The 22,482-nt window shown below is 32.9% G+C and overlaps 4 protein-coding genes across 4 annotated transcripts; 2 read left to right on the top strand and 2 right to left on the bottom strand.

The window, feature by feature from the left end:
- Positions 1–4,959: 4,959 nt before the first annotated feature.
- Positions 4,960–5,971, top strand: LOC140983539 (uncharacterized). The gene has a single exon (XM_073450625.1). It carries the CDS (start codon positions 5,018–5,020, stop codon positions 5,939–5,941), a length of 924 nt encoding a protein of 307 aa, XP_073306726.1. The 5' UTR covers positions 4,960–5,017; the 3' UTR covers positions 5,942–5,971.
- Positions 5,972–14,677: 8,706 nt separating this feature from the next.
- Positions 14,678–17,146, bottom strand: LOC140983250 (uncharacterized). Its single transcript, XM_073450207.1, has one exon. It carries the CDS (start codon positions 16,253–16,255, stop codon positions 14,768–14,770), a length of 1,488 nt encoding a protein of 495 aa, XP_073306308.1. The 5' UTR covers positions 16,256–17,146; the 3' UTR covers positions 14,678–14,767.
- On the bottom strand, positions 16,517–17,122 carry LOC140982112 (uncharacterized). Its single transcript, XM_073448530.1, has one exon. It carries the CDS (start codon positions 17,120–17,122, stop codon positions 16,517–16,519), a length of 606 nt encoding a protein of 201 aa, XP_073304631.1.
- A 2,299-nt stretch (positions 17,147–19,445) lies between the features above and the next one.
- Positions 19,446–21,820, top strand: LOC140983553 (uncharacterized). Its single transcript, XM_073450645.1, has 2 exons — positions 19,446–21,575; positions 21,674–21,820. Exons 1-2 carry the CDS (start codon positions 20,753–20,755, stop codon positions 21,700–21,702), a joined length of 852 nt encoding a protein of 283 aa, XP_073306746.1. The 5' UTR covers positions 19,446–20,752; the 3' UTR covers positions 21,703–21,820.
- The last annotated feature ends 662 nt before the right edge of the window (positions 21,821–22,482 follow it).

Genomic DNA, 22,482 nt, shown 5'->3' with positions numbered 1-22,482 from the left:
AGACGACGTTGTCTAGGCGGCAGACCGTCGTTCACTGTCTTGATTTTTACAAGGCGGTATCTCTAGGTGTTGATGCAAAAATTGGGAGCTTAGGCAGCTCAAAATCAACCTAGGCGGAATAATATATGTATTTTTTAAAATATAGTTATTTTTTAAAAAAAATAAAAATTAAAAGCTCATCACCTCGAACATAATTTGTATTGTCATAATATTTTAAATACATTAGTATCACATTATTATGTTCGTCAATGATTTTTCAAAAATACGTATCATAATCTATATTTCAAACTAGGGTGCAATCGATTCGATCTTGAGTATCATATCGTTCGAGCTCGACTTGATCGAATATTAATTTTCAAGCTCGGGATTAAAAATATATCGAGTTACTCGAGTTCGAAAGGCTTGATTTAGGTTTTATTTAATTCTAAATAAATAATAAGTATATATATAAGTAAATAAATATACAATTGTGTTGGATCTCGGTTTTCTCGTGCCCAAACGCAGCGGAAGTTTTAAATTTTAGATCTTGACATTCAAGATATTTTGAGCACTCGTATGGTTTAAATTGAACATTCATAGGATGTTAAAGAATTATACTTTTGGTGAATAATTTCACTTGGCTCCAACTACACCGGTATTAGCGGACGTAGCTCTTGTTGTAAATTACTACGAACTTTCTTCGATCTCCGAATCAGGTCCATGACCGGATTAATTATTCATCTTCTAACTTGCACTAGAAAATTAGAAGACATTTTGCGTAGAGATAGAACACGAAAAATCGACTCAATATTATAAGCGGAATTTTTCTTTTCAAAAGAAACAGGTTTCGAGAGCCTTGCAAAATTCCTAGAAAGTTTCGAATGAATCTTGTTTGCCTTGTCGAAAAACCACCGAATGCATCATCTATCTTAAGAATTATAAAAATTCTTATTTTAATACTAATAATTCATTTTACTTAATTAATTGAATTAATTAAGTTAATGAAAGATTCTTTAGGCATGCAAATCATGGTAAATCTCGAATGAAATATCCTGGTGCAATAAGAATAATAAAATCCTTATTATTTTTCTAATCCATCCTTAACTTAATTAATCATATTAATTAAGTTAATTATATATTCTAATTTCATTCCATATCGAAGACCAATCTCGACTTTATGCATATATCTTGAAAATATCATGCATCAAAATTATTTTGCTTTGTGTGCAAGTTTCTAAAATTATGGTATCATGAATATTTTCATATTACATAAATCAATACCATATTTTATAAAAACTTAATGGGCTATATTTTAACTCAATTAAAATATAATTAATTATTAAAGCCCATTTGAACTTTAATAAATTTGCATGATAAGCTTATACTCTTACAAGTCTATGATCTATACTCACATTACATTAATCTCATCATAATCCCGATCGACGATCCAATATCATCGATGTGACAAATTCAAGTGATTTGTTATTATGATGCACACTTTAATTTCGAGATCACCAATGTCTAAATAAGACAGGTGTACTCCTTTGACTGTCTTAACAGTCATGCTCTCAAAATTTCTATAAGCTTTTATAAACTTTATTTATAAGCTTATCGATTGATCATATCAAACTTATTTCTTATAAATTCAACTCATTGAATTTATTATCTCAACGTTTTCTATAAATTCAACTCCTTGAATTTATTATCTCAACGGGAACAAAATAATCCAGTACTTGTGTGACCCTCAATGCTTCAGGGATACAGCTAGTCATGGGTTCACAACTCTTTGTGATTCAGGACAATTTCCTTTATTCGGGCTTACCCTAGTTAGCCCCATTCTTTTCATCAACACCTTGATCAAGAATGTCAGAACTCATTTCTGATTGCACCCATCAGATCATGGTAAGAGCGTCTAGTAGCATCGCCCCATGATCCCCTAGGTATCACTGATAGTGCCTGCAAGAACCAGTCGATTATGATTGGCGTACAGTACGGTCCCTTCATCTCATATATCCCGATCGAATCTGCAACCATTGGTTCATCGAGGGTTGCATATCAATTCGATAACTATGTGACACATATGAATAGTGGCATCGCGTGTACTATTTGGAAAACTCTTTCTCCAACGTACATCTCATACTTTGGCCAGAGATTCCATGCACTATTATTACTTCAGATCATATAGGATATCCACACATGTAGGTGAGCGGTGAATCCCCGACTACAATGCACTGGCTCCTATATGTGTCGCAACTGTATCCAACCTCGCCACCTGATGACTCTCTTGGAGCCGGTAAACGAGTCAAAGCACAGCCCTAACATATAGAGCCTCAGCGTTGTCCCGGGTCGTAAGGACTAATGTTGTACAATCATAACCACGGACTTATCCTCTCGATGAATGATAACCACTTGGAAAGTTCGAGGGAGGGTTGTCCGGTATAATCATCATATGACTACCCATCTGCATGTTTGGACATCTCTATGCCCTTACCAAGAAATGCAGTACACAACATCACAGATGCTAGTCTCGAGCTCAAGCGACCTTTATCCATGTTTTAGGCGGCTGAATCGACTAGGAACAAATTTAGAATATGCAGTGTTTACAAATGAGTTTCAACATTGAATTACGATTCATTTGTATTAAAGCATAATCAAGGACTTTATCTATGCTGATTACATGGGTATACAGATAAAGTATAACGAAACCATTAAAAGGTAAATTATATTAAAATAAAGATTGTTTATTACACTTGAGTCAATAAATTCTCTAGCCAACAGTTGGCTTACAGGACATCTACTCTAACAAATTGTATATTCGAGTAGTTCGCGAGATACTTGAATATGTACAAGCAAAACTCAAGTTCAACTCCATTGAAAATTAGAGCTACTTGAGCTCGGTCAAGTCGAGTTTCGATCTAGCCTCTCATGAAGTACTCACAAATACTTTGACTCATTTGCACCCGTAGTTCAAATTAATGTCATATATTATGAGTTTGAATCGAACTCAAATGAAGTGTTAAATAAATACAAAGATAAAATAGAAGAAGAATTGAAGATATAAGCTCCGCTAGCTCGTAGCCCGTCGCTTGTCTACCGCATTGCACTTTTTAAAACATTTATCTATATTGAAAAAAGGCGAAATCCATCAAAATTCCCAATGAAATTAAATTCACCTGAATTAAATTAAATCTATCTAAATAAGTAGAATAATTTTGAAATCATGAAGAATATTGAAATTAATTAAAGTAAAGAGTTGGGTTTCACTTGAAATTTGAAATAAATGGATAAATACAGTATAAAGAAGACAAAATTTCACAAAAATCTATGACACAATCACATCAAAGTCAAAATTTTACGAGGGGGGGCTCGTTTTCTGAACGAAATTCTACAATTATTATTATTAATTGAAATTCAAAAATAATATTATTATATATGAATCTGACATAATAAGAGAAATAAATGAGACCATGCATAATAAATTACATGTTTTTTATATAATTTTTTTTTATGATATAACTTACTTGTTAAGTGTTAACTAATTATCAAGGTTCTAAAAGCGTGAAGTATTCCGAAACACGGATGTCGAACTCCAAGTTTTTCAAGCTTAAACGAGATTGTTATATATATATATATATATTAGGTATTAGGTATAGAATAGGATAGATTGACCATTAATCTTGACATCTTGTGGATATTTGAATTTGTTCATTTCAAATTTGAAAATTGTACATTTTGAAAAAAGAGGAAATAAATATCAAACTAAGTGATCTCATTTTATCCCAATAATTCCGCATGTAATTTAATTTGGCTTTTTAAATATACTTACGATAAAATAAATCAAAATAATGTTTGGTTGTATATATATATTATTGGTTTATTATATAAAAGCACAAAATGACTTAGCTCTGGCTTTGAAAACTCGAATTCAACTTTCAAATCACTCAAGTTGCATGTTTGTGCCTCGTTGGAAGCTTCTAAAATTTCAAGATTCTTTTATAAGTACAGGCGAAAAATTATATTATTCGGACATATTTTAAAATTTTGGGTTCAATTATATTTACCGATACTATCTCGGATGAGTTGGTTGCACATGATTTGCTCAATATAGATTATATGATTAAAATAATTTGTAAGTTATTGTATTATTTCGAGATTTATCCATATATCTTCATGAAAAAGAATCGTTTTCCCGATTAATATATTGTTCTAAACTTAATCAGCGTACGTCCATTATATATTTTGGTGTGGTGGCCTCGGAAAAATACATTTATATATATATATATTTTAATTGTAAATTTTATTAATATTGCTTTTGTTTTGTTATATTTGGAATTTTTAATGAGACGTAGACATACAGACATTTTGTCACAGAGGAAATACGCCGATGCCCACGGACCCAATTACGTACATCTGTCCATTTAAACGATTATATATATNCAGAAATCAAACATACTTTTTATAAAAATTAATGCTATGTTAATTGTACATAAATCCATGTCACTATTAATATCTTGATTCTTATTAAATGTATTTTGTTCGAAGATAGAATTGTTCCAAGGATCAACAAATACCTTCAAATATGAGATCCGTATTTTTTTTTCAAAGGATCACTTATATAATCTTATGCTACATTCTCTATATCATTTTTTTATAACATTTATTATTAATGAGATATAATTTTTTTTAATTTTTCATAATCAATATACGTGATAAATACAAATAATTAGAATAAGACAATTCTTATGACTTAGCCTACCCAAACTTACACACACACATATATACTCATCGTGCACGGTTATGTAAATATCGATTAAATGATACTCACTTATTGAATATGTAATTTTTCTATGTTCCATCACATTCAATATGTGTGTTACCTTATCGATGTTCATATAAATATACACTATATATATAGTGTAATATATCAAACCTATATATATGACATTCAAATTCAAAACTAAAATGCACGAACGTTCAAATTCAAAATCAAAACCAACATCAAAATTCAAGAGTGCGTCAGGGATTTTGATATTTCCGAATGGAAAATCACAACTTCATCCTCAGAATTTCTCGTTTGTTGTCTTCTTCTTTTGCTTCTTGCCGTTTCAGAGCCCTACCAGATGTTGCTGATAGCTCCATCTCCATGCAAACTAATTACTGCAATAACATCGTTATTCCCCATGAAAACGACAGCTCGCCTCTCATCAAAATACCTGAAAAAACACTAAAAAATGATGGCTTTTCAGGTTCGATTAGTTATCCCTGCAGGAAAAAAGAGGTGATCAACCGGGGTTCTTCGTGCCATAGCGGGTGGTTTAGTAGTGCCGATGAGAAGTTCCCGGATAACGACGCTTTCTTCAGCTTTTCGTCTTGCTCCGGCGAGTCCTTTAGCCTGAGAGATCGCCGCCCCAAGGTAAGATGTGATGAGATGAAAAGCATCGATGAAATTGGAGAATTACGTACCAGTTCTTCAGTATTATCTGCATCCATATCAGCGAAGATCATGACTTCATCTCATGATGTCATCACGGGAAGCAGCCGCCGTATGCCACCACCTTCGCCGCCTCAAACAACCAACACTATTCTCCATGAAACTTCTAAGAAACGTCCCACCGTGACAAAAACCCATAAAAAGAATCATGACCTTGGGTGCGATCAAATGTCAGCCAGGACATACTATTCCGGCCGGAAAGCGAAGAGGACTCGACGGAGAGCTGAGACGAGGAAGAGATTCGGCGGCGGTGCGACGGTTGGAGAGTGTCTGGCGGTGGAGAAAAAGTCGAGGAATCCTCGCAGGGATTTCAAGGCATCAATGGTGGACATGATTTTGGCGAAACAGTCGTTCGGAGCAGAGGATCTGGAGAGATTGTTGATTTGTTTTCTGTCTTTGAATAGTGTTCGTCATCATGGCCTGATTTTCGAAGTTTTCTCTGAGATTTGTGAAACTTTGTTTCGTTTTTGAGTTACTTTGGGATTTTAATCGCTTTTGTTATGTGTATTTATTGTTTCTCAGTGAATCTGTTCACTCTCAAATATATAATTGTTTCTTTGATCATTAGAGCATCAACGTTAGTTGCGTGGTGAAATTTTAACATTAGTATTCATTATCTGAATCCTAGAAATCCACTCAATTCTTTTATTGATAAAAAAATTTTTGTGAGACGGTCTCACGGATCATATTTTGTGAGACATATATATATTTTATTTGGGTCATCCATGAAAAAGTATTACTTTTTATGCTAAAAGTATTATTTTTTATTGTGAATATCGGTAGGATTGATCCGTTTCACATATAAAAATTCGTGAGATCATCTCACAAGAGACCTACTCATTTTTATTTTACATCAAATAAATATATTTTCAATTTATTTACAATATTTAAATGATTATTATTTAAAATAAATAATCATATTATTTTAAAATATATTTATTAATTAAAATAATTTCATCTTATTTTACCAGTGTAATTTATTTAAAATTAAAATTTTATTATAAATTTAAATGATGGAGTACACCGAAAAAAATCACACTTGCATAAAATTAAAAATAACGTATAAATTAAACATTTTAAAATATGTAAAATACTAATCACGAATTGTTGTTGTACTGTGCCCAAATATGCTCAATTAAGTCGACGGGAAGTTGGTGATGCACTTGATTGTCACGTAGTTAGGAATTTATCCCGAGATAATCAAGATATCCTCGGTTAGAGCCCTATATGGGTTGTGCTCAGTTGTCACCTTCATCGTTGTATCAATTTATCATGTGAGCCATTAATCTTCAACAATAATGCTGTGCAATCCTTGAGATGCGACCACAAAGAATGCATGATATATCCACAAGTCTTGAGACACGACCACTTCAAGAACGATGGTTGGTGGTGACCCATGTCCTCTAGTAAACTGGCATTTCCAAGCAACATTAGATTTTTTCATTCATAGTGTATGCAATCAAGGTCGTCCAACATGTTAAGGAATTCATGCTTCTCATCATGCATTTAAAGAAGATGTTAAACATCGTCAACATTCAAACTTTTCAAGTATCGATCACCAAATATTTGAACCACATATCTGCAGAACTTGAAAGACATTTGATGACAGTTGATTAACCCACACGTACAATACAAAAGAAAATACTCTTATAGAAGCGGTTTTTTTTTTAAATTTTAACAGTTGCAAAATCGCTCCTCTTATTGACGCTTATATGTCTTATAGAGCGGTTTTTTCAACCGGTGGTACAAGTTAAAGAACCGCTTCTATTTTTCATTTATGTTCCGTTTGATAATGCTCGTACACGTAACAAATATTTACAACTACTTTAGGAATAATTACAAAGTGTTCTAAAAGCTGTGAAGTATGAGAACGATCTTACATCGCTCCTACATACCATGTATATAAGAGCGATTTGCATCCTTTATTGATGTTGGTAATTAAGGAGTAGTTTGAAATTGATTGTGCACATTGTGCATATTACAACGGTTTTGGACCGCTCCTGTAGTTGTGCATTTAGGAACTACTTCAAAGCGTTCTAAAAAGAGCGAGGTATAAGAACGATCATCCACCTTTCCTAAACGCCATAGATATAAAAATGCTTTGCAACAGCTATTGATGGTAACGACTAAAGAGCGGTTGAAACCAATCATAAACATCATGCATATTACAGCAGTTCCGAAACATTTATGTAATCGTGCATTTAAGAGCAGTTTCAAAGCGCAGTAAAAGCTGTGAGGTGTAAGAACAGTCTTACAACACTCCTACACGCCATATATATAAATTCGATTTCAACCACTATTGATGTTAATAGTTTAAGAGCGGTATCAAATCACTCATATATGTCATCGATACATGAGCAAGAAATATAGAATCAGTGTCTAACTGCTTTGGAAATCGTTTGCACTAAGAATGGTTTTCTGCCATTCTTATACGTTGTTGATATGAGAATAGTTTTCAACCACTTCTAAATATATGAATTTAGGAGCAACTGTAGACCATTTTTGAAAAGTTACTAGATATAGGAACGATTTGGAACCGGTCCTCAAGCCAAGAATATTTTAACTATTTTCAACCATACTTGAAAATAATTATTTAAAAATCGCTTCGAAACCTCTCATTCGGCCATAAATTTGGAGAGATTTTGGATCGCTTTTCAACCAGTGAATTTAAGAGTTGTTTCAAATCGTTAATAAAACAATAGATATAAAAGCAATGTTTGAGCCAAAAATTTAGAATGATTTTAAAGAAATTATTTGGAATTGCTTCTATTGTTATATCAATAGGAGCGATATGAATGAGTGTTTCATACATCCAATATTAAAAGTATTCAATAGCTATACTTTCTAAACCTATCCTAAAAAAATAAAGCAATAAAAGTGGTCCACGAAACCGGTTATATGAAAATTGCTGTTACATATCTATGATACGGGCAATATTTGGAATGCTCTTAATAGTTATATCAATGAAAGCAATTTATAGAAGCAGTTTATACGAATAATACTAAAAGTATTTAATAGGTATAATTTTCAAACCAATCCTAAAAAAACAAAGTCATAGTAACGGTCCACAACATTGGTTTCGTGAAAACCGATGATAAAAATATTCAATTAGAGTAAATGCTTTCCCCTGAATCCGAGTTTCTCGCCTTCTTTGTGCCAAAAATGTGATCAATGGGCTGTGGAGTAAACATTGGACGATCTTTCATGATTCTCCACATATGCTTGAGATTATATGCCATGCCGTTATTTTCCTCCCTATAGTTTTCATACTCAAGCCATAATATATTCTCGTCACTGTAGCTGATTTGATATGCACTATAAACGCTATTGTAATTTGAGTTAATACAATATACCTTTTTTTTGGATGGTATTGTGCTAGTGCGCTTGTGTGACACTTGAAATTCTCTTTGGTGAACATACGGTACGATTCTCATTATAGTAGCTTGTAATAGGTTCCCAAAAAACATCCAGATTATGATGATTGTCAAAGATCGGGTCATCGTTAATAGTGAAAACTGATCTCACTAAGACATTGTCTTCATAATTTTTCCAAGTTGATTGCTTTCTCCCACTCTATCGCTCGAATCCACATTTTCCAAATTTACGAGCTCAATTGGAGATTTACCATCAGACACTCAAGTCTCTTGAATAGAACTATGAGTTGCCCGTTATTTTTTCGAAGATGTAAGGGACATACCGGTTGCTTGTGGATTAGCAAATCCATAAAAACAAGGCAACATGAAACATTGATTGCTCATATTTTGCCTATATGGTGGAACAAACGGGAAATTTTGGAAATTGTGAATATTGATAATTTGGTGAATTTTTTGAATTTTGGGTAGAAACATTTTTTTCCGGCATGTTTGGATAATTTACGAAATTTCTAAAAAACCACATTTTACCTTCATTCTTTTCGGATGAGAAATAAGATTATAGAAATAAATCTTAAAAATGAAATTTAAACGTTGATGATAGTAGATATGAGATTTTGGGAGTTAAATATGACGTAAAATAATATATTTGGATGAATGAAATAATTTGTATAAATTGATAGACAATTTTTTTTAATTATTTGACCATTTTATATATGACAGTTTAAACATGAACGTTTAACGTTCTGTTTTTTTAAATCATTTTTATTAAAAATTTCATTTTAGAATTTTTTTTAAAATGTAAATACATTCAAACATCACATGGGAGTAGGACACCAGCCACTCCCCCGGCCCCCCCGACGCGTGTGTGTGGTCTCTAACACCCCAATAACACAACCATTGTAGCTGTTCTTCCTGGTTACTACTAATTATACAAATATGTCTACTGAAAGAAATGTTTCTCCAAATACACCTTTACACACACATGTATATCAATTTTATCCTTGTATGTTTCTTTTATTAGATATCTTTTTTTAATGTTATTAAATTTCAATTTTAGTTTTGAAGTTTTCGATTTTTGTTAATTTTAGTCGTTTTTCATTTTAAGTACTGATGTGATACTATACACCTTAGCATCACACCAACACTGCATCAACACCATATAAAAATCTAATAAAGAAAAAAAAAACGATATCGAACTAATGACTAAAGACAAAAACTTGTGTGAGACGGTCTCAAGGGTCGTATTTTGTGAGATAGATCTCTTATTTGAGTCATCCATGAAAAAGTATTAATTTTTATGCTAAGATTATTACTTTTTATTATGAATATCGAAAGGGTTGACATGTCTCACAGATAAAGATTCGTGAGACCATCTCACAAGAGACTTACTCAAGACAAAAATATGAAAATATAAAAGACCAAAATCGTAAAGAAACAAATATAAAAAACCAAAATTACAATTTTACCATATATTAATTTATCAATCTCAAGTACAATCACAAATGGCTTCCTTCTCATTAAACAGTTTCTCCTCTGATATGATTATGATATTAATTAATTATAAATTTTACTTTTTGTTCTTCAAATGACACTGTTTTCACATAGAAATTGTATGGTGAACTAGTGTTGCTAGGGACTAGGGTCCAGATAAATGTTATGAAATGCAAGCCCATAAAATTTTGAAGCCCAATTTTTGTGGGCTTCAAGCCCAGTCTCCATATCAAAGCTAGTTTTTATAGGGATAAATTTATATTTCCAATAAAAATTCATCTTAAAAAAATTATAGAGGACGCATGTTAGTCACCTTAATTTAATTAATTAAAGTTTAATTCTATGATTATAACATAATTCGGTTCCAAGAAGTTATANAACTCAATTTCACATTTGTTATACAAAATATAATGAATTTCAAATGCTTTAATTATCGGATGAACTTTAAATCTATCTTAATTAACATGAAATACTGTATAAACATGAAAGTGGTGGATTTGAAGTGTATGATATTGCTTATCTACAACTACAAAAAATACTTTGAATACATATTCAAATGCAATAGAGAAACTATATTTGGTAATATATGTCCAAATTTACCCTTACTATTCTTTCAAGATATTTAAAAATTAAGGCACAAAACATTAAATAATTCATTCAAAACTTCCCGTATTCTCTTTTCACTTTCTCATTATTATAATTTGTAACCACTATCTCATTATTTTAACAAGAAAACAAAAATTATAATAAATTTATATTTACAAAAATAATTTTAATTCCAAATAATATTAATATTATGGAGCAAATAAATACATATTTCATAGCCACCCGATCGATGAAATAGGAATAAGAATAATGCTAAATGTACAACCAATATATAGTTACAGCGATATTTACAACCATTATATCGCGAGATTTTACTGTTATATCGCGATATTTTGTATTCCATATATAGTGAAATTTTGACAAATTGAATTTTTGCATTGAATTTTTTGTGTTGTACAAATTTTGCTATAAATATGGATGTACATGTAACATCACTCTAGGAACAATATCACAGCTGGAAAAGTACAACCACCCTAGTAGAGATTACAATTTCCTCTTAACCGGATAGATAATGAGTTAAATGAGTTAAAAAATTTAGAATAATGCTATATATACAACCAAAATATCGTACAACGATATATACAACAATAATATCGTGATATTTTGCTATTATATCGTGAGATTTTGTTATTATTTCGTGAGATTTTGTATTGAATTTATCGTAAGATTTTGATAAATGAAATTTTTGCATTGATTTTTTTGTGTTGTAAGAATTGTTGTATGAATTTGGTTATACATGTAATATTATTCAAAAATTTATTCCATACCCTGCTCCATTCGGCTATGATATTAATTCAAATATGCTTTTGTTAAATGATATTAATTGGATAAAATAAAAAAAATTATAAGTATAGAGGTGATGTTATTTTTGTAGGATAATGATGTTAGGATAAATTGTTTATAATATTTCGTTATTTCTTCTATAATGTTTAATTTGCTAATTTTTATATTTATTTTTTTCTTTTGTTTCAACAATTTAATAAATATCTATAGCTTACTCGAAATAATTCGAATTTAAGAAAATACAATTATAAGCAGAATATGGATATTCAATCTTTTGATGGGTAAGAGGATGAGGACGAGGATGAAGATGATGATAAATACAATAAATAGAGATGGAGACAGATGATATGAAATAATACCCAAACTCGACCCATTGCCAGCCCTAGCTATACCCTAGCCACAAAGAATGCAATATTCCCTCCGTCCAATTCATTAAGTCTGATTTCTTTTTTATCCCTCTCAATTATAAAGTCCATTTTTTTATATTTATTATTAATTTTCCTGTTATATATATTAAAAATCTATGTGCAATGTCGGAAAATATAAAATCTCTTGCCTTCAATTTTATTAAAAAAATAATATATATTTATATATGAAATTTTTTCCAGCCAATATAAATGTTCATTATCTGAATTCATAGAATCTGTGTATCTTGAAAGTGAAAAAGAATGTTAAAGCCCATTAAACTTGAAGAACACAATTATTTGCTTAGATGGAGAAGATTCATTGTACTTGTTTCTTTTTTCATTTATGTGAATACATTTATGCTCAGATTCCCTTTCTCATGGAGTTGTCTTACTCTAATCATATCGAAAGAATTTTAAGACCTTTTCCCCACTGAGTTTGGAAGGAAAATGCCCATTAGAAAGTAAATCTTCCCCTCGCGAAGCATTAATGAGTAAAAAAATTACATACATACATATATATATATATATATATATATATACACACACACAGTTTTGATATGCTGCACACCTACCGTGCATATCTATGTGAGCACCGATGATGCGTCCCTCACCCATTGGATGTGATGAAATATAGAAAAATTATGTATCCAATGGGTGAGCAACACCTCATCGGTGCTCACATAGGTGTGCACGGTAGGTGTGCAGCATATCAAAACTCACATAGGTGTGCACGGTAGGTGTGCAGCATATATATATAGAGTTTTGATATGCTGCACACCTACCGTGCACACTTATGTGAGCGCCGATGAGGTGTCACTCACCTATTGGATGTGATGAAATATAGAAAAATTGTGCATCCAAAGTGTGCACGGTAGGTGTGCAGCATATCAAAACTCTATATATATATATATATTGTAATTTTAGTCCTATAAATTTTTATGTTTTTGGTTTTAGTTCTGTAACTTGTCAAATTTTGATTTCATACATTAACTTGGATTTTTTTTGGTTTTGATCTTTTTTTTTTCCGAAACCTTTAAATCAATCGAATATAGTTTATTTGGTACAGATTCCCTCCTACTTAGAACATGTAGCAAGAATAAAGTCCATATTACTCACATTAAAAAAATTAAAGCTAACGACCCCAATAATTCAAAATGAGAGGAAAAAAATTTGTGATTTTTCTTTATTTTGAATTATTGGGGTGAGGAAATTTTTTTGTCATTTATTTTTGTGTATATATATTTAATGTGTGTAATTTAAGATTTACTCTTGTCACATAAGTTACGTAGAAAAACATCAATATATGATGAATTTAGTGATTTCGGACAAAAAAAAAACATCGAAATTACTGAATGAAATAAAATTTTGACAAGTTATATGACTTAAATACAAAACAAACAGCTTACAAGAACTAAAATCACATGCAATATTCCCCATTCGCTTTATATAATAATTTCTTGTTCGTAATTTGGACCAAACTAATACAACGGATTTGTGATTTTTTTGGGGTAGAATATAGACATCCAATCTTTTGATGGGTATGGGGGTGTTGATAAAATTGAATACCCGATGAGGATGAATATAATAAATATTGGGGAAGGAAATGGATGATACGAAATCCTATTCAAACCCGACACATTGTCATCCCTACTACAAACCCATCACACACACTTATGTGTACATCGTTGATGTGACATTCATCTATTGAATGTGATGAAATATAAAAAAATGTATATCCAATAGGTGAGTGTTATCTCATCAATGCCCACATAAGTGAGCATGGTAGGTGCATATCATGTCAAAACTATATATATGTATGTATACACGAGCAGAGCCATGCATGTGTTGCCCGGGTGGCTTGTTTTTTTTCCTATAATTTATCTACATAAAACTTTGTCTTATTTTCCGGTAGCCCGGTAGCTCCATTTGTCAATATTAGCTCAACCATGATTTAAAAAATTCTAACCCGGATAGAAATGAAATCCTGACTCCGCCACTGTATGTATATGATATATAATTTTTAAAAGTGATTCTGAGTTCGATTTAGACTCGATAGGCTTGAAAATATCTTATACATGTAACGAACATCTGGATATGTTTGATCTTTTTCAAATAATAGCATGTCTCAGGCGGCTGTTAATAAAAACGAACTCGAGGGCACGAGCTTGTCAATGTTCGCTTCATACTTTTCAGACTGTGGATCATGTGCATGAAGGAAGTATGATAGAAATAGATCATGCGAGCATGGAAAAATGGAGGTCCCTGAAATTGCTTACGTACACGCAGAAACATGAACTGAACGTGATCGACGAAGAAATAGATGATTGATGGTGACGCTGACGATGAGTCATTTTCTCGAATGTACATGCATCTGCATGCACGTTACATGTATTTTTAAAGCTCTCCTTTTTCTATCCACTCCTAGATCTTGAAGTTTTGTGCTGTAAAGGCCACATAATAGTGAATTTCTATGTATCCAGCGTATACATGTGAATGACAGACTGTATATTTTCTTAAATAACAGATGATGTCAACAGGGACGGAGCTAGAATTTTGATTCAGTGTAGGCTATGATATGCTATAAGTAATAAAACAAAAAAAATCTTTTAATCATAAAACATCACAAAATAACTACCTTACAATTGTTCTTTTCGAGTCTTCATATTTTGAAACCTTTGTACAATAGATTCATTATCAACGGTCAGAAATATATCTTTCTCTACATAGACAATGAGACTATCATTCATCCAATCATCACTCATTCGATTGCGCAACCTGTCTTTCACAATTCTCATGGCAGAAAACACCCTCTCTACTGTCGCCGTTGCAACCGGTAGAATTAATGCCAATGTCAAAAGCTTATAAACCAATGGGTACACCACATTTTTCTTTGACATAACTAACTTCTCTGAAAGATCACCAAGTCCTTTCAACCCTTGAAATGCTTTGTTAGAACGCATATCACATATATAAGTTTCAAGTTGATCATCAAGTGTGGGGAGATCAAATCTTGAAAAATCTTGTGGATAAAATTCAGCTAGTTGCATCAATTTTTTCTTGTCAAAAGCATAAAACAAGTTTTGTGGACACAAACAAGCTACACAAAGGAGTAACTTTGTACCTGCCTCTGAGAAACGATCATTTAACTCTTGAAGTTGCATGTCGATAACACCATAGAATAAATCCACACGATAATGATGCAAATTTGTCACTTCTGGTGGATTACGATGGGGACGACCACGTGGTGCCCAACGTGTGAACATATCATCCATTTTGAGAACATCAATGTAATGTTGCTCACAAAACCGGTGAACCTTTTCTAAAAATGAATCCCAACCATCATCTCTCATTTTTTGGAGTCGTTGTTTGCATATTTGTACCAAATCCATTGCATTCACAATATCCTGATCTTTTTTTTGCAAGGCTGTCGACAATTCACTCGAAATTCCTAAGACATGTTTCATCAAGTGTAGATTGAATGCAAAATCAAATAAAAGTACTGACTCCAATAAGTTAAATGCTTCAGTTTTTTGATCAGGAGAACTGGAATCATCTTCTGAAATTATTTCAAGCACATCAATGACAGCAGAGAACATGGAAATCAAGCTTATCAAAGAATTGTAATGTGACCCCCAACGTGTATCCCCAGCACGTTGAAGGGTAGTTTCTTGATTAAGTCCCCGGCCACTTGAAATCTCACCCCTCTCCAATGCCTCGACAATAAAATCTGAATGTTTCTCTCGTAGAAGATCAGAACGTTTGCAAGATGCTCCAACAACATTTAACACATCACCAACAACACGAAAGAAATTAGAAATCGGAAGATTTTTCTTGGCCACAGCTATAAGAGCTAGTTGAAGCTGATGGGAAAAACAATGTATGTAAAATGCACATGGGTTCTCCTTTAAAATGAGTGCTTTTAAACCATTAAATATACCCTGCATATTACTTGCTCCATCAAAACCTTGTCCTCTCAACTTAGACATGCTCAAATTATATCTGGAAAACATCTTATCAATAGCAGCTTTAAGTGAGCGTGATGTAGTACTGGTAACATGTTCAATCCCGATAAAGCGTTCATTTACATGTCCACTACTATCCACATAACGGATAACAACTGACATTTGCTCCTTTGTTGAAACATCACAAGATTCATCAACTAAAATAGAGAACAATGAATCACCAACATCTCTGATAATAACATTAATCGTTTCAGTGGCACAAGCACTCACTATGTCCTTCTGAATATCAGGTGATGTCAACTTGCAATTTTTAGGAGCATTTTTCAATATCACATCATTAATCTCTTTATTATGAGCACCTAAAAATTCTAATTGGATAAGAAAGTTACCTGGATTAAGAGAACTTTCAGTTTCATCATGACCTCAAAATGAATGTCCTCGTCGCAACAAAACTCTAATACAATCAATTGAAGCATTGAGACGGATACGATAATCATTCCGCATTTGCTTTGACTGTTTGTGCAAAACTGATTGAATGTGCTCATCTTGATTCATCAAAGTTTCACAATTCATTCGAGCTTTATGATGTTCGCTGTCATGCTGGCCAACATGAATATTTAACCTATCTTTACACTTCCAATTTGTGAATCCTTCATTAACAAAAGACTCCCCTCCCGCTTGTTTTCCCTTAGCTGTCTTGAAGAGATAACAATACAAACAATATGCGGCATCTTTTTCTACACTATACTCCAACCAATCACCAAATTCATTAAACCATGAAGGATTGAACCGTCTACATTGGCTTACTCCAAATTTTCTTTTTGGAAATTCATAGCCTGAAGGTTGACATGGACCTTTTTGCAAATATGCCCTTCGAACTTGATCCCTAATATTAACATTATATTCACAAATTGGAGTCCTAAGTCCAGGATCTGCCGGTAGTTGTGAGAAATCAAATTCTTCAACCCTAACATCTCCAATGCTTTGTACTTCTGGTTCTGGATCTTTTCTTTTAAAAAATCTATGCATTGTAAATATTGATTTCCTGATAAAAAAAAATATGTTTAGCTTTATATATATATTTATAAAACAACTCGCATTGATTTTTTTTAAAAGTTGTTATATTTTTTATGTAATGTTTTTCTAGTTTAATACTTCACAAAATGTGCCAAGATGATGGGAAAATACAATGTTGAAACAATTACAAAGCTATCAACATATAAATCATAATCAATATCTATCACCACGGTATTAAATAACAATCAATAAATTACATAAAAGTATTACAGGCGCAAATTAGGAACAAATATAACACACTAAATATGGGAAAACAACATCGAACAAATATTAAAATAACAAACACCACTTTTGAAATTACAAGAAAATAAAATGAAAATAAAAGCATAAAATTAAAAGTTATGAATTTATACCTCACTCCACGTAATTAAAGTTAATCAATTATTGAAGCCCTCTTCAGTCTTCGCCCTTAGAGATTCGAATTGAAAGAGGTTAGGGCTTGAGGAAAACAGATAATCTGCAAATATAATCCAACTGGGCACTGGCAACTGGCGGCATCTTTTAAAGGCAGAAGATACCAACTGTGAAAATCCAATCAGCAATCCCGTTAGCTTAATGCTAAAAAAAGAGAGAAAACCCTCCTTTCGCACCTCACGATTTTACACAGATTTGTCACCGTTCCACAGAATCTAGTCTCCTTATGCTTTGACCCAAATAAGTTTAGAGGGCTTTTAAAAAAAATTGGCCCACTCATTTTTATAAATACTATTAATTTTTTTGGCCCATATTTATAAATAGTAGTAATTTTTTTGGCCCAGTGTGGGCTGCTTGGCCCACTCATTTTTATAAATACTATTAATTTTTTGGCCCATATTTATAAATAGTAGTAATTTTTTTTGGCCCAGTGTGGGCAGCAGCCCACACTGGGCCTTAATAAGCTCCGCCCTTGACTACATCGGTAGGTGACAACACTCTTTTGAGAATAATTTCCGAATATTCTCCCAAGTTTTCATAAATTAGTTGTCCTTTTGAACCAAGATCTTGAGATCTCCAACTTATAAGTTTGAGTGTCCACTATGAAAACTTTATATCATAAGTTTTAACCACAATTCTCTTTACACACTATACATTTGATCTCTATTTAATGCTTTTGTAAGCGAATATGTCAAGTTATCTTTTTTCTTGATATAATCAACAGTGATAACTCTATTAGAGATCAATCGTCTCAAAAAATTATGTTTTTGACGAATATGTCGAGACTTGTCATTATAAATATTGTTTTGTGCCCTTGCAATAGAAGATTGACTATAAAAGTGTATCATTATTACAGACAGTGGTTTCGTCCAGCAAGCTATATCCTCTAGAAATTTGGGTAGCCATTCAACTTTTTCTGCGGTTTTGTTTAGAGCAATAAACTAAGACTCTATGATGGATCTAATAATGCAAGTTTGTTTGGATGATCTCTAAGCGATTGCACCCCGCAAATGCTAAACATAGTCACTAATGGATTGGAGTCTTTAGTGTCAAAAATCCAATTTTCATTGATGTATCTCCAAAGGACTGCATGGTATTTTGTGTAATGAAACCCACACTCCAAAGTATGTCTTAGTTATCTAAGCACACTTGTCAAATCCTTCAAATGAATTTCATGTGTGTTATTCGTGAAGCAACTCAACTTATTTACCGCACATGCGATGTCTGGTCGAGTATAATTTGTTATGCATATCAGACTTCCAATAACTTTAGAATATTCTAATTAGGGGACTGGTTCCCCATGATTTTTGTTTAAATAGACACTCGTGTTCAGAGGATTTTTCGTGGAAGGAAAATCAATTACATTGAACTTCTTCAAGAAAATTTCAACATAATGAGAATGTGGTAAAACGAAGCTTGTGAATTCCTAGAGATTAATCCATAGTACAACATTTGCAATGCCCATATCATTAAAAATTTCTTGTTAACATTTATTCGTTGAATTTATCAAGTCTTGANTGGTTTTGATATTGTTTTGCGTATTTCGAATTAATTAATTATTTATGCATGTTTTAGTTTAAAGCGGTGTTAGATTTATGTGATTGTGGTTTGAATGGATTGATTTATTTAATTTTTGAACAGTTTATGGCCTTAGTTTTTGGTGAAATTGTATTTCGTATTTTCGAGTCTGTAACCAAGGGGGTGGATTACGACTTTATGTTTCCCTTTGTTATTTTTCGTGCAATTTTTTTTGTATTTTTTCGGATTTGGGTTTTTCTGCTTCTGTTTAAAAATTGGAGGGCCGAATACAATTTCAATTAAAACAATGAGGACCAGAATGTAATTTCGTCCAAAGAATACCAGGGACCGGAGTGCATCTTCTTCAAAACGTCAGGGACTTGTTCTGAAAATTCCGAAAACCACCATGAAAACGCAAATCTGGATCGCACACGACGAAAGCACGCGGCCGCGAGGATGAGGAGTGTATGCGAAGGTGGTTTACAGTCCTTTTCACGCGTTGTTCTTCACGGTGGAGCGGCACGGAGGAGATGCGAAAATCATCAAATTTTTGTGCGCTGAATCTGGAAAATCGGGCATCTATTTTCGATTTCGAAATGGTTATGGTGTCTCGGTGGTTTCCCGGTGACTAGCGCGGTGGAGATTTTCACGACCGCACGTTTCCGGCGACTCCAGCGGCGGCGGCATTTTTTTGGGTTGCAGAAGACGGGTCGCGGGCTTTGGGTCACGGTTTTCGGGTCATGGGCTTTCGGGTCGGATTCGGAAAATTTTTCATGGGCCTAACCAGATTACTGGATTAAAAACTTGGACTGGACACATTTTTAAATTGAAGAATTGGGCCAAATTGGGTTCAATTAGATCTTTAATTTTTTTTTTGTGTCTAGGTTGGGCCATAAATTTGTTCTTGCTTAATTATTTATTTAATTACGAAATTAATTGTCATTAATGAATCATGCCATGTATATTGCATAAACACCGCTTTAGGTACCATATTGTCATGCATAAAATTTTATTTATTCTATTTTTAGAGAATAAATATTTTGATTAATAATTGAACTATTTTAAGAGTTAAAATAGTCATGATTTTATTAATCGGATAAAACCCAAAATTAAATTTAAAAAATTAAGTGTGAGAGGGTATATTTTAAATAAGCCCACGGTCTCCCTTATTAGTCCATTAGTAAGAATATATGTATGCCTTGTGCCAATTTTATTGGTCTCCCTATAGGAGGGCTATATTGTTTTGGTTACTTGATTGGACCTATTATTTTATAGTAAAATTAATTGTGACCACCCTATAGGTGACATAATTAATTTGGTACTTGATAAATAATTAATTTAAGGGTATACACTTAAGTCAATGATATTGTGAGAATTTCCTATAGAATATTTTTACAATATCTTTTGATGGCCAAAATCAAGCAATACTAAATTAATATTGCATGAGTTGTTAGATATATTGAATTTAGTGGGAGGGTCCCAGCCTAGCTATAAATAACATGTTTTTTCCTAAAAAAAAAATATGTATTTTGGAGTTTTAGGTAAATTGCAGTGTTGTAGTAGTTTTTGGGATCTAAAAATGCATTTCATGCATAACACATAATTTTATTTATTGCATTGCTCATTTAAATTTATTTTAATTTCAGAGAAATGACTGGAAATTCACTGTCTATGATATTAACCAACAACCAACTAGTCGGAGAAAATTACATTGATTGGAAACGTAATTTGTTGATTGTTTTAACTGTGGAAAAACCCAAGTTTGTGCTCAATGAACCCTGTCCATCGGTGCCTACGACGGAGTCCACAACAGCTCAAAGGCAGGCTTATGATAAGTGGATCAGTTCTGATGAGATGGCCCGTTGCTACATTTTGGGATCCGTCTCAAATGTGCTGCAACAGAAACATCAGAACATGGACACTGCTACAAAAATCATGGATAGCCTCCAAGAAATGTTTGAGCATCAAGGACGTCAGGCACGACAAGCAGCCATTAGAACCATTAAGAACATGCGCATGAAACCTGGGACGCCCGTGAGAGATCATATGCTTGCAATGATCGCTCAGTTTAACGTGGCTGAGGTGTTAGGGGCTGAAATCAAATCAGAGACTCAGGTTGACATGGCACTTGAGACTCTCCCTGAGATGTTCTCACAGTTTAAAGTTAGCTATAATATGAATAAGCTAAATATGTCCCTGACTGAGCTGATGAAGGAACTCCAAAATGCTGAAAGTGTTCTTAAGACTAAAACTGGTGATGCATTTGTTGTTGCTTCTGCTGGGCCGTCTTATTCCAAGCCGAAAGGTAAAAATGGGAATAAAAGAAAGAAGCCCAACAAGAAGGGTCCACAACAAAAAGAAAAGAAGGTCAAAGTAGATGGCAAGCCTAAGGGAAAATGTTTTCATTGTGGAGAAAATGGTCATTGGAAGAGAAACTGCCAAGAGTATCTAGCTTCCAAGAAGCAAGCTAGTGGTGAGTTATCTTTTATTGAGTCTTGTTTAGTGGATGATTCTACTGATACTTGGATTGTAGATTCTGGAGCCACTAATCATATATGCAATACTTTGCAGGGGTTCCAAGTAACCAGAAGTCTCAATGAAGGGGAACATACTCTAAGAGTTGGCACAAGAGCTGTGGTGTCTGCAAAAGCTGTTGGAATTGTTTATCTTTATTTTTCGAATAATAAACATTTGGTTTTAAGACATTGTTATTATGTTCCGGAGATTACTATAAATTTGATTTCTGTTGCTTTATTGTTTAGACAAGGATATTATGTCCATTTTTCACAAATGGTGGTTGATATTACCTTGAATAAAGCCCCTATTTGCAAGGGACATTTGAATAACGATTTGTATGTCTTAAACATGATGACAGCTCTTTGCATCACATTGAATCCAACAAGCGAATTAAATTGTCTCCCACTAATGAAACTTATTTGTGGCACTTGAGACTTGGTCATATCAACCTTAATAGAATTCAACGGTTGGTAAAAGATGGTCCTTTAAGTAATTTAAAGGTGGAATCCTTGACTGTATGTGAATCCTGTTTGGAAGGTAAGATGACTAAGAGATCTTTTAAATCTAAAGGACATAGAGCCAATGAAGCTTTGGAATTAGTGCACACTGATGTATGTGGACCAATTAATGTACAAGCTAGAGGAGGATTTGAGTATTTCATAACCTTCACTGATGATTACTCTAGATACGGTTATGTTTACCTAATGTCCCACAAATCTGAATCTTTTGAAAAGTTCAAGGAATTCAGAAATGAAGTGGAAAAACAATTAGGTAAGAGCATAAAAACACTTCGATCATACAGAGGTGGCGAGTATCTATCCAATGACTTTAGAACATACTTATCAGATAATGGGATAATATCC

Source organism: Primulina huaijiensis, chromosome 8, assembly GCF_012295235.1.
Source record: "Primulina huaijiensis isolate GDHJ02 chromosome 8, ASM1229523v2, whole genome shotgun sequence".
Classification (NCBI taxonomy): domain Eukaryota; kingdom Viridiplantae; phylum Streptophyta; class Magnoliopsida; order Lamiales; family Gesneriaceae; genus Primulina; species Primulina huaijiensis.
The sequence above is the reverse complement of the archived record's forward strand: the minus strand, read 5'-3'. Positions and strand labels throughout refer to the sequence as shown.

What these genes read in the sequence shown, in the direction of transcription:
- LOC140983539 (XM_073450625.1), top strand. Translation starts at nt 5,018, where the DNA reads ATGGAAAATCACAACTTCATCCTCAGAATTTCTCGTTTGTTGTCTTCT.
- LOC140983250 (XM_073450207.1), bottom strand. Translation starts at nt 16,255, where the DNA reads ATGTCAGTTGTTATCCGTTATGTGGATAGTAGTGGACATGTAAATGAA.
- LOC140982112 (XM_073448530.1), bottom strand. Translation starts at nt 17,122, where the DNA reads ATGCATAGATTTTTTAAAAGAAAAGATCCAGAACCAGAAGTACAAAGC.
- LOC140983553 (XM_073450645.1), top strand. Translation starts at nt 20,753, where the DNA reads ATGACTGGAAATTCACTGTCTATGATATTAACCAACAACCAACTAGTC. An exon ending in TTCCAAGAAGCAAGCTAGTG is followed by an intron (nt 21,576 to 21,673) that starts GTGAGTTATCTT and finishes AATACTTTGCAG; the next exon opens with GGGTTCCAAGTAACCAGAAG.